Genomic DNA, 13,800 nt, shown 5'->3' on the forward strand with positions numbered 1-13,800 from the left:
AGGTTTATTGGTGTACTGTGGTCGTGGTTTCTCTGGAGGTACAACTAACAAGTGAGACACTGACAAAACGCACAGGGCGCAAAAACTAAAATTTGGAAAAACACTAAATCTAAACACGGGCAGCACTATAAGCTGAAAGAACAACAAAGGGCGACCACCAGACTAACTCTGGGTTGAAATAAGAATTTCGAGAGAAAAAAAAAAAAAAAAATCAAGGCTAAGAATTCAGCGAGCCAAATTAGAATGGGAACGGAAAACTAAGGCAATCAAAAAGGTCAGCACACGGCTGCTATAATCCGGGAAATAACTAACAAATATACCACAGAAATACTGGGTCTTCTGGCACACCACAGTGGCTCAGGAAAAGTGGAGCAAAATCACACTTAGAAAAGAAAGTTCAATCAACAAGGAGTGCTCTCTACTCAGACTAGAAAAATATAACAATGAAAAAACTATAAGACAGCGACGAGGCAGCAAACTCGGAAAAAACTTACAAAATTCACGGAAGGTGAGCAGGTCAGGACGACGAACGCTATTTAACATTCCGGCAACACAGAAACCACCAGCTTGGACTTATAGACCCAAGGGGTAATCAGGGAAATGGATTCAGCTGGTGTTTCCTGTGTGCCGCAGAGTGACTGACAGAGGATGCAGTCAATCACCAACCAACAGGGGCGGAACTCGGAACTGGGTGGAGAGAGAAGAATTAGCACAGGAATGGAACTGGATCATAACAAATGTATTGAGTTGCTTTTGGTTTAATTTTCAGACCTTCAACCAAATGGTGGCCAACGGGTACCAGGGGGAATGGGAACAAATGAAAATGGAATCACAGCAAACTGTGGCAGTGAGTATCACAGCTGACGTGGACATTTGTGAACATGCAGGCTTACTTGGCTCTGACCTGTCACTACATTAATGAGAATTTGCAGTTGTGTTCATCAGTGTTGGGAGTGCAATACTTTCCACAAAGTCACACTGCTGACAATTTGGCCCAGGTCAAAAGAGGTATGATGGAGGACTGGGCCATAACCAACAAAGTAAAGTGTTTTGTGACCGACGCAGGGGCAAACATGATAGCATCCACTAGACACCTCCAAATTCGCCACTCAATTTGCATTGCACATCGTCAGAAAATCATGCGATCAGGTCCCCACACTTACAGCCATCAGACACAAAGCTAGGCACATTGTCACATATTTTCGTTCAAGCACTCCAGTCGAGGAGAAGCTCGCTCAGGTGCAGCAATAGATGGGACCACCAACTCTGAAACTCATCAGTGAGGTGCCAACACGCTGGAATAGTGCGTATGAAATGCTGTCAAGGCTGCATGATGAGAGGGAACCAGTTTGGGTATCTCTGGCCTCTCTAAAGACGGATTTGACTCCACTGACAGCTGATGAGTTCACCATCATAAGAGAAGCACTTCTAGTGCTTGCTCCATTCCATCAAGCTACAGTGGAGTTGTCTGAAGAGAGGCGAGTGTCAGGTTCAAAGGTCAGCCTGATGATGAAATGCTCTGTCTTGCACTTGAGCGTCACGCTTCAATCTTGCACACACAGGCAGCCATACACCTACATGAGCACCTGAAGCGTCGAGTCACAGCCACTGCTTCTGGAGTCTATGAGTGAGTTAACCTTAGCAACACTTCCAGACCCCAGATTCAAATCATTTGTGTTCCGCAGTTCCTCCAGGTGCACTAAGGCCGTAACCAGACTGCGGTCTGAGTGTGCGTGATGAGTGCCTTGGTATCCTTCTACTTTTATTATTTGTTTGTTTTTTGGAAATTGTACTAAAATGCCAATTTTGTTTTTTTTCTTTCTGTAGCTTCTCATCCATATAAACTGACATCCAGTTGTTAACATGAGTTGACCCATTGGTACACGGTGATTTTAACGTAAGAAAAGGAAGGCTCTATGTCATTCCAGTGTCTGACTTCAAATCAGAACTTTTTGCAGAAATTCAAGGGTGTACTGCAGATTTTTCAGAAATTTTAGCTTGAGTGTGCATGTAAGCCCGAAGAACATGGAAGCAGCTGTTGCAACTGAGGGCACCTCGTTCAGGACCTGTGTTGCATTGATGACAATCTTAACCTCTTCCACTCACAGCATATTTTCAGGAAAAAACGCCTAAAAAGACATACCCATAGTAAATGTGTAATTCCTACACTTTACTAAACGTTATATGCATGTTCTTGGTGTCCTTGGACATCTAGAGACTTCAGAGAATGTGTTCCAAGTGTCAGAAGTGTTGTATCTGTCATTAAGCCTGAGTAAATTGGAATAAACCAGAGGAAAAATTACGTTTTTTTACTCTCACCAAAATAATTTTTTTTTTGACAGAGGAAAACACTATGCCAGCAATGATTTCATGCACCCAGACACCACTGATTAGCTTCATCCACTCCTTGACCACAAATTTACCAAAGTTGATAGAATTTGGGTTAACAGTGAAGCCTACATCAAGGATTTTGTAAGGGTACACACAGGCGAGAACTCAGTTTGGCACAATTTGGCACACTTTTGTGCCAAAGGGATTATTTTCTACCTCTGATGAAAACTGGCTCCAAATTACAATAAATTTTAATTTTAGTTGTCTCCTACTAACTATTGGAGGTTTTGGATATGAAATTTACCTTGTGCCTCATCATTTTTTATTTTACATTCTGCAATTATATGTCTATATGCAATACAGAATAATGAAAAATAACAGGAACTTCTACTTTTTTGGCTCCACAGGGAGTATATTTATTTTCAGAAAAGTGCAAACATAGAAACAAACAACCATTCTGTGCAAACAATGTAAAATAAAGTAAGAGTGCAACAAATATAAAATAAAAAAAACAATATATAACAATATGAAACACAATTAGAGCAAATGAAATCTAAGTAAGGAGTGCAACAAATTGAACTATTTACAATGTGCAGTCGAAAAAAGGGACAAAAATAAATAAAATATAACTTGTGGAGGAATGGAATGTCCAACTAAAAATAACACAACAACACAACAAACAATATAAGAGTAAGTAAAAAAAAAAACTATTTACAATGGGCCTTCAAGGGATGGGAGGGATGGCTTGAAGGAATTGCTTTGTGGAATATCACAAGAAGCAATTACTTTTTGTGATATTCCAGAAAGCATTTCCTTCCAGGCACAAGGCAAAGTGACATGTTGCACTTAGAACAGTACACAGGTGTCTTCATGTCCTTGGCCTTGTAGCCCTGCATCTGCTTGGCCTTGTCTTTTTTTTGGCCGCACAGACAACACATTTGCTGCGCTGCTGTGCAATCCCTGCATGTGTCAGGGACATCAACAGGACCCCTGTGCCAGCATCCACCTGGTCCCTTCACCCTCCTCTGTACAGTGGCCCCGCAGTATGCCTTGAGGATGGTGCTGCAGATGTTCACAATTTTTGTGTCCATCCAACGTGCAAAGAGGAGATTCCCCTTTCCAATCCACCTCATGTCTCCCCTCTCAGGTTTCTTAGAGAGGTCGTTGTTTGTAGTTTTTGGAAATCCCTCCCTATTGGTACAGATGGTGCCACAAGCTGCAGTATCATTTTCAAGGAGTTTTTTGAAAAGACGTGGACTGGTGTAAAAATTATCAACGTAAAGATGATAGCCTTTCCCAAGAAGGTCAAAATTCATCAGGTCCATGACGGATGTGACGCTGAGGCCATCCTCCTTCTGTCCCCTCTGTTTGACCTTGCTATCATCTTTACCTTGATAAATAAAAAAATTTGAGGTAAAGCCTGATTTGGAGTCCGCCAATACAAATAATTTATAGCCGAATTTTGTTGGCTTATCCCTTATGTACTGCCTTAACCCAATTCTTGCTTTGCTGGCCACCATCCGCTCATCAATAGTTATGGCCTTGTACGGCTGAAAAAGGGAGTTACAGGCATTCAAAATCTCACCATAGAGTGGCTTGATTTTGAATAACCTGTCAAATTGAGGTGTTCTCCCTTTTTCTTTCGTTCTCTTCATCCTCTGAAGGATCAGAGAAATGAAGAGACCAAAAGATGGCCTCAAATTTGTCCCTTGTCATGCTGCTCCTGGGAAAGACAAATTGGTATGGCCAGTCCATCTGCCAATAGTCACTCCTGGAGTGCACACGTACCAGGCCAAAAAACAGGACTAGTGACAGAAAAATATAAAATGAGTCACCTGACAGGGGAGACCACTTATACTTTGCAACTTGTGCCAAACGGCCGCTTGCTGGCTTGCCCGCCACGGCCACGGCCACGGCCACGAGGTCTTTTCAACAGGCCAGGGTAAGGGGAAGAGGGCTCGGAACCTGAAGATGAAGAGACCGTCCTCTGGTGCCTTGGTGGGACATACTCTTTGTCTTCTTCTCCCTCCTCACTGCTGCATGAAAGAAGGAGTACAGATGTTGAAAGCAACATATTTAGAAGACTGATGATTCATATCAATTTCTACATAGAATAAGACATATAAATACATAATTGAAGAAGTAAAGAGTGTATTATTTATTTTAGAGACCAAAACTACACAATTGATCTGTGCACATACCTTGATATAAGCGGTGACACCTCTCTTGCAGGCAAGGGTGGGGGTGGGGTGACTTGTGCAGGGAGTGCTGGAGGTGTGAAAACCCCCGATGGACCTGGACACTCCTCACTCCCTTCTTCTTGGAGGTTAAGAAAATGGTGAAAAATTACTATGTTGAACAAAAATAAATAATAACATTTGTACATTTCAACAAAGGACGGAAAAGGTGTATAAATATGTAGCCATGACCTCCACTATAATTTGTTTACATTTGTATTTACAGATAAAATGCAATATCTGAAAACAAAGTTAGCCAAAAATAAACAAATATGGTAAAACGGTAATACTCAATACTATTGTATTGCCAAGCTTACTACTGTGTTTACTGCTACTACTACTGTGTTTACTGCTGCTACTACTACTGTGTTTACTGCTGCAACTACTACTGTGTTTACTACTACTCCTACTACTACTACTACTACTACTGTTTACTACTGTGTTTACGGGTTTATGACAAACTGGGGGGTTTGGTTTTCCATGAAAATAAAAATTTACACAATTTACACAACACTGAGCCTTACAGATAAATGCAAATACCGGTACTCACTCGTAAACGGGGTCCACGCGACTCGTAAACAGAAAATTTTCTTTTCCATGGTTGAAATGTTTTTTTTTTTTTTTTATAAGCACTTCAGTGGCTAGCGGTTCGGAGGAGATCCCGAGTGTGCAGGGTGCAGTTCAGTGGTCAGTGGGGCGCTGCGCGTAAAAGACGGCGAGAGCGCATAGTTTGCGCAGGTTTTACGCTCGAAGTTTTACGTAGCTGGGATTTGTAGTTCTTGGAATGGTAGGTGTCGATCGATTCAGTAGCGTCTCCCCTTTCCAAAGACTACAAACACTGCCGTAAAGAAGAAGTCTACGCGACACTATTCAACTTTGATTCCGCAGTGGTCGCAAAATTTAAATGTCCCGAGTTCGTACCCAGATTAAAATCACCATAAAAACGTAACGTTTGCACTAAAACAGACACCCGACCCTGTTTTGTGAGCATTAGAGTTAAAACTTTGATCGAGAATTGAAAGTAAACATTGCCGTCAAAATGCAGCTCATTTTTACAGCGCCCAATTACGTTCAGCGTTTTTTCAGCCCGTCGGTGGGCCGATCGGGCTATAAGGGTTTATGTCTTTGGGTGGATGGAAAGGATCCTCCTTTCCAGTGATAAAGATTGCCACGATTGCCTGCTCCAGTTTGTCAGCTTCATTTTCCTGCATATCCTGCACACACACAAAAAAATGTCACAGTCACAACGGTGAGGTTATCTTGTCTGGGTTTATTGTCTTGTGTTAATTTCTTTGTGTTATTTTTGAAGAGTTAATTTCCCTCTCGTTTCAGTGCACCAGCCTCTCCTCCTGTTGTCATCCTGCATTCCCTGGTCCTGTCAGTCAGCGTCTGTCCTACCCCCTCTTGTGTCTCAGGCAGCTGATTACGCTCTCCCCTATTGCACCCCGCACACCTGTCCTCCATCAGTGTGATTAGCTCCTCGTGTATATATGTCTCTGTCTTCCCTTGTCTCGTTGCAGAAGTGTTGTTTGTTGTCAACCATGAAAGACTTACAGTCACAGAGAACTCACGAATCCTTGTCAAGAGCTTTGTTTATTTTTTGGTAAGTTTTCGTAGTCAGGTAAAACTTAGTTATTGTTAAGATCAGTTTTGAGTTAAGAAGTTTGCTTGTTTATTTCTAGACATAGTGTAGTCATGTTGTGACTTGTTTTTTTTTTTGTTACAGGTTTTCAGCCCTCCTGAGTGAGCGAGCTTTTTGCTTTTGTATATAGTAGTAGAGTAGCCAGCGAGGCATAGCCACAGTTTTATTTCAGCCGGACAGAGTAGTCAGTTGCACTTTATCTTTTGTAAAGTAGATTTTCGTTAGATTCCCTTTGTAAATGTTTTTTTCCCCTTGTAGACCCATAGTCATAAGCCCGATAGTCAGTGTGAGTGCTTGTGAGCGTGAGACATGAAGATAATTTTCATAGCCCACTCCTCTGACTTCAGATCTCCATTAAAGCTTGTTCCATTACTGTTATTCTTTACCTGGGTCCTTTGAGTCCTGTCCTGACAAGAAAGAACATTTCCTGAAGAAAATGTGTGAATGCTAAACGCAATGCTAAAAGCAGTTGAAATGTTAAAAGGGCAGAAGAAAATTTAGAGGAGATGCCCTTTCCTGGTATTCTTTGATAAGGTGCTGAACAGGTTCACTCAGGTACATAGATCATCAGAGATTTGAGGATGCATTCTCTTTTGATGGTGATGTCCACAGTCTGAGTAAGAACAGTTTCTATCGATTAAAATCCCACACATACACTCCCCAACTATTCAATTATGGATCCCACTGATAGCCAACTCATACATACCTCATCTAAAACCTGCAAGGTCCTGGTGGTCTGCTCTTTCACACATCCTCCCTTGCTCCTGATGACCACCAGCAGTTTGGTGGAGTGCTTGTCCAACTGCGTCAACATGTTTGTCTCCAAGGGAATTGTAACTCGCATGAACTCAGTATTTATCTGGAAAGGAAAAATAGAGCATGCAGAAAGAACTTTAAATGTTTTCATAAAAGAACAAATTATCTTCTCAAAAGAACTAAAGGTTTGATCAAACCTCATGAAGTTTTTATGAATGTCTAATAATATTTTAAGACCCTCTCCTCTCAAAAATGTTTTTTTTTGTTCTTGTTCTAACAGTTGTACATGATGAGTGAGTGATGGCTGAGTGACTAATGGGTCTGAGGTGCCTTGCACCGAAAAACATATTCTTCCATCTGGAAAAGTGCTGGCCATCTTGCCAAAATGTGTTCAATGTTTGGCTGCGTATGCACTGTTTCTTGTCTACGGTATCCAAATGTCTTTGCCATCTTTTCCGTTATTGTTTGTCGGTTGTTTCTTTTCTGTAGTTCTGTCAAAAGGGAAATCCTCTCTTGTTCCAGGCTTTCTGTCGTCTCGACTCTTGACAAAGATGGAAAATTGACCTCAGCTCATCTAGGTGTCTTCACGTTCTTTGCTGGGTAGGCATCCTCTTGAGACTTGGATTGAAAAGAATTCACTGTGAGCTCGGCAGAGATGTGCCTTAAATTGGGTCCAGTAATTCGCCATTTTTATTTTCATCCTGCGTTTCCATCCATAGCTCTCTTTGTAACACCCTGGTTCTCTCAGGCAGGCTTCCTTGTCAGTGCCTCGGCAACATCACTGAAGTCAGAATCCTCAGCTGAAAATATCTACGCATACACACCATACCCTAATTTCTCGAGTATGTCTGACAGCATTTTTGAGCTAGGCGTCAGTCTAGTTTGGCTTGTGTAGTCTGCATTTACCCTCTGCAGTTGACATTCTGTGTCGGAAAAGCATGAGATTGGGAACACTCGGGCCACTACTGTGTTTTTAAAGAGTCTGATAAAGTGCTGCTCAGCAGTATTGTGTCATCCTTATGTGCAGACACTGAGGAGTCATCACTGTCCAGTCCAACAAAAGGGATGCTACTCACTGAGCGATCAACTGAATACAAGACAATGGTTGTGGAATCAGGGTCTAACTGGATAACTTTGAGAACTGTAAGATCCTTAATTACAGTTGTAGAGGTCAGATTCACAAATATGTTCCCGAAATCTGTGTCCTTGTACTGCAACCTTATGTGTCCCTCTAAGCCATATGCATTCTTGACCTCATCGATAAGCTCCTCCAGTGAATTGGGAATCACCTTGTGTAGCTCTATTCTTACGCTGCTGTCTTCACTCAGGTTGACCAGCAATCGAACGGGTGTGATATCTGCCATATGGTGCTCAGTGAGAGAGAGAGAGAGAGATCTGACTGAGTTGCTTTTAAACATTTGTAATACTTAAAATTTTTCAAAATTAAACTTAAGGTGACATGAAGTAAAATGCAATTTCATATTTTTGCTGCTTCATCTGTTAATCTTTACATTCGCAAGACATGGGCAATTCTCATACGCACAGGGGTAATAATGTTGATGATCAAGTTTATAATGTCTTAGAAGTTCAGATCTTGAATATGAATGGTCACAGTCTCTACATTTCCACATGCATGGAGAACTGAGGAAAAATATAAGGGAGGGCAGGGGAGGGGAGAGGAGAAGCGAAGACAGTTTTAGGAGAATGATCTAATTATCACAAATGCTCTCATGATAATGTACACAGAAATTACTATAAGCTGAAGATGAGCTTCAAAATTGGTAGTTGGTTGCACAGCAGGAACACAGTGGAGGTGGTGGCTGCTTTCCTTAAGTTAAAGGAGAAAATATTCTTTAATGCTGGGTATTCTCAATGTTACATGAATGAAAAACTATACAGTGTAAACTTGACAAAACATGGGTATGCCTTCTGTTGTTTTTGAATCCGTTTATTATGCCAATGGAATGAAATACCTGACAAAAAATAACTTATGTTACCTTATTATTACACAGTTGAGTTTAGTTTTACCAACCATGAACTGTATTAATGTTGGGATTCAGAGGCCTACGCATAAAGAAAGAACATTGTGGAGGTTGGAGAACAAAGAACAATAAAACTTCACTACTGACCATCAGGTTGAGGTGTGGCAAAGCCCCTCCTAATTGGGAAATCCACTACCCATTGGCTGAGAGCCCAGGGGGTCCCCGCTACGTCACCATCAGCGGCGGACTAGATAAAACAAGATGCGCTGACAAAATCGGCGTTACGTCCCAGGTACTCTAACTATATATAGTTGCGTTGCCTGAAGTTAACAATTACCACGCCGGCTTCTTTTTCTTTGTCTCTCTGATCCTCTCGATTGTTCGTCAAGCCACGGTCTACAACTCGCGGGACAAGTAAAGACTCTAGCTAAACTTTCGCTTTTCCTTCAGTCACGTGACCGCGGTGTTTCTCATCCCTCACCACGGAGAACACGCGCATTTTTTTTTCTCATGGATTTTGTTTGGAGACAGCCCGCACCCGCTGATCTCCTCTACCCTGCAGACGGACGAAAGTTTCGTCAAGAGGATTTGCACAGGACAATTCCTCGATCCAGTCGACCGCGGAGGAACGTTATCTGTAACAAGAAACGTCTCCATCCGCCAGCGCCATCTCTGCATCAGAGCGGAGCAACTATAGTAAGGGCATTAATGTGTCGGGGCAGAGACCTCAGTTAAGTGTGTGCCTGTAACAGTAATTCCTGCATGTGAACGAGCCGCCGAGCTCTTATCAGTGAACTGCTGTTACTGTGTCGTTGTGCTGTGCTAAATTGTTGTGTTTTATTAGACGGGCCGCCGTGCCCACAATGTCAGGTTAACAGCCACGAGTAAACACTGTTTGGTTTTCTTATAAGTGAGCTGGGGTTATGATTGGTGGCCATCTATAAAGCCAAAGAGCAGTAAACTCGTCCGAGGAAATGCACGCATACCAGACTCGACCGGAGCCTATGCGCGCGCTCGCCGCGAGCGGGACCGAGTCCTTTGACTTTGTCGGTGCCATTTAATCTGAATTTACAGTAAGGTCGGATATTTCCTTTCCTCCCCCACACTGCTCCCCCTACAATTCAACAATTTCATTTAGCAGACGCTTTTGTCCAAAGCGACGTACAACACAAGCAAGAATTCAGACTTCAGGAGAAACCCATCGTAAGCGCAAAAGTGCTCTCCACTTCACTCCTCTACCTACACACACGTGACTAGGACTCTGCAGCCTCCCTGCCCCCCTCTTCCTACTCAGCGGAAGTTAGGGTGGCCATTTTGGCTCTAGTCGTCCTGGTCCGCCATCTTGGGTCAGTTACCCTGGTCCGTTGAAGTGCGCACGCACACCCTCCCTCACACACAGACACACACCCTTGGTAGAAGTAGATGTTAGACAATAGTCTCCAATTGTGAAAGTATACCACTAGTATTACTGTATTAATTGTTAAATTAGTAATTCGATAATAAACTGGTTATATTTTGCAACAATTTGACTTTTGTTTTTATTGTGTGTGGATTTAACTTCGATTGCTGGTTTGATTGGGTCAGTGCTCGAACTCACACCTTCTGCTTGATTCAGACTGATTAGATTTGATATTGATTGTTTTTAAATGAATTATTAATTGTTTAATTTTGAATGATTCAATAACTCTTTAATTTGGCCAAGTAAATTTATTAATTTGCTTACCTTTTTCCATCTTTGAGATCGATAACTGAGGATTGGCTGTTCCCTGATTTCAGGGTGGTGCCCTGTCAAATAATCATATAGTGATAATCATATTAAATCATTAATTGTTTTCCTTGTAGTCAGATTAAAGATATCGCCAATTCTCTTCCTCCTTTACGAGCCCCAACATTAAGGACTATCAATAGATGGGCTAAAAGCAATTAGTCATGTGCGGAATACAGTTACACACTTTGCCATCACAAACCCAGCATCAAAACTTTTTTTTTTTGCCATTTGCACATCATGAGATCAGAGGTTGCGACAAGGTCATAAAATCTTGCATTCAATTTTCATTCATTCATGTTAAATTAATGTGCAATCCAAACAAACTGACACTTAAATTAATGCACTAAATTGTGCATTTATATAGACAAGTAAGAAAAGATGAACAGACATCCACACCATGCTATCACTGGTGAGCAGGGGTAGTGCCAACTCGTCATCTTGACACATCTCACAAGCCCCTTTCACACTGCACCAAAAACGTGGGTCAATGCAGGTGTTTCGGCATTCTGAAAGGGCCGACTCGGCATTTCGACCCACATCAATTGACTCGCCAAGCAACCTGGGTGTTTAGCGGCTCAGCTCGGCTTACCTCTCAGTGTGAATAAGGCAACCCGCATCGTCTCAGGTTTCAGGCGACCATCCTGTCGCATCCTAATTTTGTCACTGTGCCGCCTGTCAGGCTTTGCCTGTTGCTTCTTCGGCTCCCATCCAGACAAGCCAAAAACTCCATCCTCCTTCGCTGCATTAACACTCGGACATTTTCCAATCTGCGCCAAGTTCGTATGCTTTGCAAAAGAGACAACATTGCAATGCACGCAACGACAACGCTAACGTTCGACTTGGCGATGTCCACATTGTTGTTTGTTTTTTATTTCAGTGTTCCAGCGCACGTTTATTTGAAATGATGACATTATCAGCGCGGTGACGTACAAGAGAGAAAAACACAGGCCCTCACAGCGGGAGCTCAGACCCCGGTCTTCTGGAAGCTTGAATGCGCCCTAATGCCGAGCAAATGCGGGTCCAAAAACCCGCGTTGACACGTGTTTTTCAGTTTGAAAGGGGTAAAGCCTGATTTATGCTTCTGCGTCGTGGCGACGCCGTACCTACGCCGTAGCCCCTACGTCGTCATTGTGCATTTATAGTTCTGCGTCGAGGGAATGCGTTGCTCTGTAATTCACCGCCAAGCCACTAGAGGGGTGTGGCTTTATCTGCGTATGGTTTTGGGGGACTCTTGTCGAATTCCTTAGTTTTCTTCCGGTCATAGCACATGGGTCAGAGACAGAGACAACGATCGAAGTTGTAAAGGTGGTCATACTTGCGAACCTCCTTGATAACTCTTTCTTCGGCTTGGTCCATTTTTTTTGCGTGTTGCTCTCACCACAGAAACTTAAAAAATAGCGGTGTTGTTGTGCTGAACCGGAAACGTCGTGTGAGCGGACCAATCACAGTCAGTTGATGTTCACGTCACCGCGTAGTCAGGATTTTTTGGAGGTGCACGTCGGGCTACGGCGTAGGGGTCTGCGTTGACGGCGTAGGTACGGCGTCGCCACGACGCAGAAGCATAAATCAGGCTTAACAGACACATCTGAGTTTCGCAAAATAACATCATCTAAAGGCATACATACGACAGCGACGTATTTGTTCATATGCATAGCTATCTACAGAGGCCGACTGTGTGACTTTAAAATTAACATTATATATGCAAGTTACCGGCATGTAAGACGTTTATTATAGAAGACAGCAATCAGGGTGGGTGGGGGTGACTCCAGCGTTAGCTCCAGCTAAAGTTAGGTTGAAAAATAAAACCTTTTTAATCCTTAACAGTTAACAAAATAAACTCCTCCCACCTGTAAAAAATATCGGATGCAGAACTGAACTTGGTGGGGCTGGTGTTGGGGCCGGGTGTGTCTTTATTCCTCCCGCAGCAACATGCTACTGGCTCTCAGAGCTAGCAGCCGTCTCTTGGCATCAGTCCTCACACACGCACTTTTTTAGACAAGGTCTAAGCTGTTACATTTTCATTTGACAACGTTTTACAGAGTCTATCTGAAGGCCGAAAACGACGCCCAGTAATGTCTAAAAACAGGAATGACTTAAACTTACCTTAACATTTCCAGAATGCAGTTTCTTCTTCTTCCTTCTTTACCGATGTCAACGTTGCTCGCTTGTTGTAAATGAAATTGCTGCCAAAATTTTTAAAGAATGCGTATTGGCAAATCATACTCAATCTAATAAAAACGCTTTGATCAAAAGAAAATAAATCAGTTTGGTGTCCTGCTGTCAGTCTACACTGTAGTCAAGTAAAGAAAATCGATTCAACCAAAAACATAAATGAGAAAGTTTAGTTTTTAATAAGCAAAGTAATTTTTTTCAACTATTGGAGAGAACAATATGAACGACAGCTTTGTTTTACTTTTTTCAGTGTATGTACAGAAGAGCCAGAATGCGCACTCCTGTGTAGGATTGCCCTTCTCTGTGTCAAAGCTGTGACAGAAATTGACTTTCTTCAACTTAAATGAACTTAACTTGTGTAAGTTAAGTTCTAAGATAAGATCTGAAAAAAGCATGTAGATCCAAATGACATGGAGAAAGTGAATATAGTTTATCATTGCTGTGCTGATGCCATGCTGCTTAACCTTCCCCGTCTGCCCCTATTTTCAATTTGAAGTTAGTTTGGATGATGCATGTCATTCGGTGAGCCCAAGTTGCACTGGACTGGATTTGATGTTTCATAAACTGCTTCTGGGTGCCTGTACCAACTCAGTTCTGCACACTGAATGCAGTGTGAGAGTGAGTGATTGGTGGTTATTATTTTTATTATGATTTTGACTGGCTTGTGTCACATTGGCTGTCAGCCTCAGAAAAGGTAAATGTGTCTTAATGCTGACTCTCAAAAGATCCTCATCATGGGTGTCAGGAGTACCCATGGCTGGGGCTCTACCCTTTTCTATTAACATAATGTCATCAGACAAGTCTAAGCCACCTGCATGTACCCTGCTTTTGCGTGCATTAAAGGATGAATAAATATTTGTTTGGCAGCTACAGTTCTTAAATGAGCATTTAACATTCTCATGTTTTTTAAGT

At 42.3% G+C, this 13,800-nt stretch overlaps 1 protein-coding gene and 1 long non-coding RNA gene across 2 annotated transcripts; one reads left to right on the top strand and one right to left on the bottom strand.

Annotated features, from left to right (window-relative positions):
• Positions 1 to 5,219: 5,219 nt before the first annotated feature.
• LOC147250423 (uncharacterized) lies at positions 5,220 to 8,529 on the bottom strand. The gene is made up of 3 exons (XM_086224120.1): positions 8,256 to 8,529; positions 6,917 to 7,069; positions 5,220 to 5,782 (listed from the first exon to the last, which is right to left on the bottom strand). Exons 1-3 carry the CDS (start codon positions 8,382 to 8,384, stop codon positions 5,651 to 5,653), a joined length of 414 nt encoding a protein of 137 aa, XP_086080246.1. The 5' UTR covers positions 8,385 to 8,529; the 3' UTR covers positions 5,220 to 5,650.
• On the top strand, positions 6,096 to 7,782 carry LOC147250424 (uncharacterized). Its single transcript, XR_015119205.1, has 3 exons — positions 6,096 to 6,171; positions 7,489 to 7,566; positions 7,715 to 7,782. It is a non-coding gene; the product is annotated as an uncharacterized LOC147250424 (long non-coding RNA).
• Positions 8,530 to 13,800: the final 5,271 nt, after the last annotated feature.

Source organism: Aulostomus chinensis, chromosome 14 (assembly GCF_037954235.1).
Source record: "Aulostomus chinensis isolate RoL2024-O1b breed Wild chromosome 14, RoL_Achi_v1.0, whole genome shotgun sequence".
Lineage (NCBI taxonomy): Eukaryota > Metazoa > Chordata > Actinopteri > Syngnathiformes > Aulostomidae > Aulostomus > Aulostomus chinensis.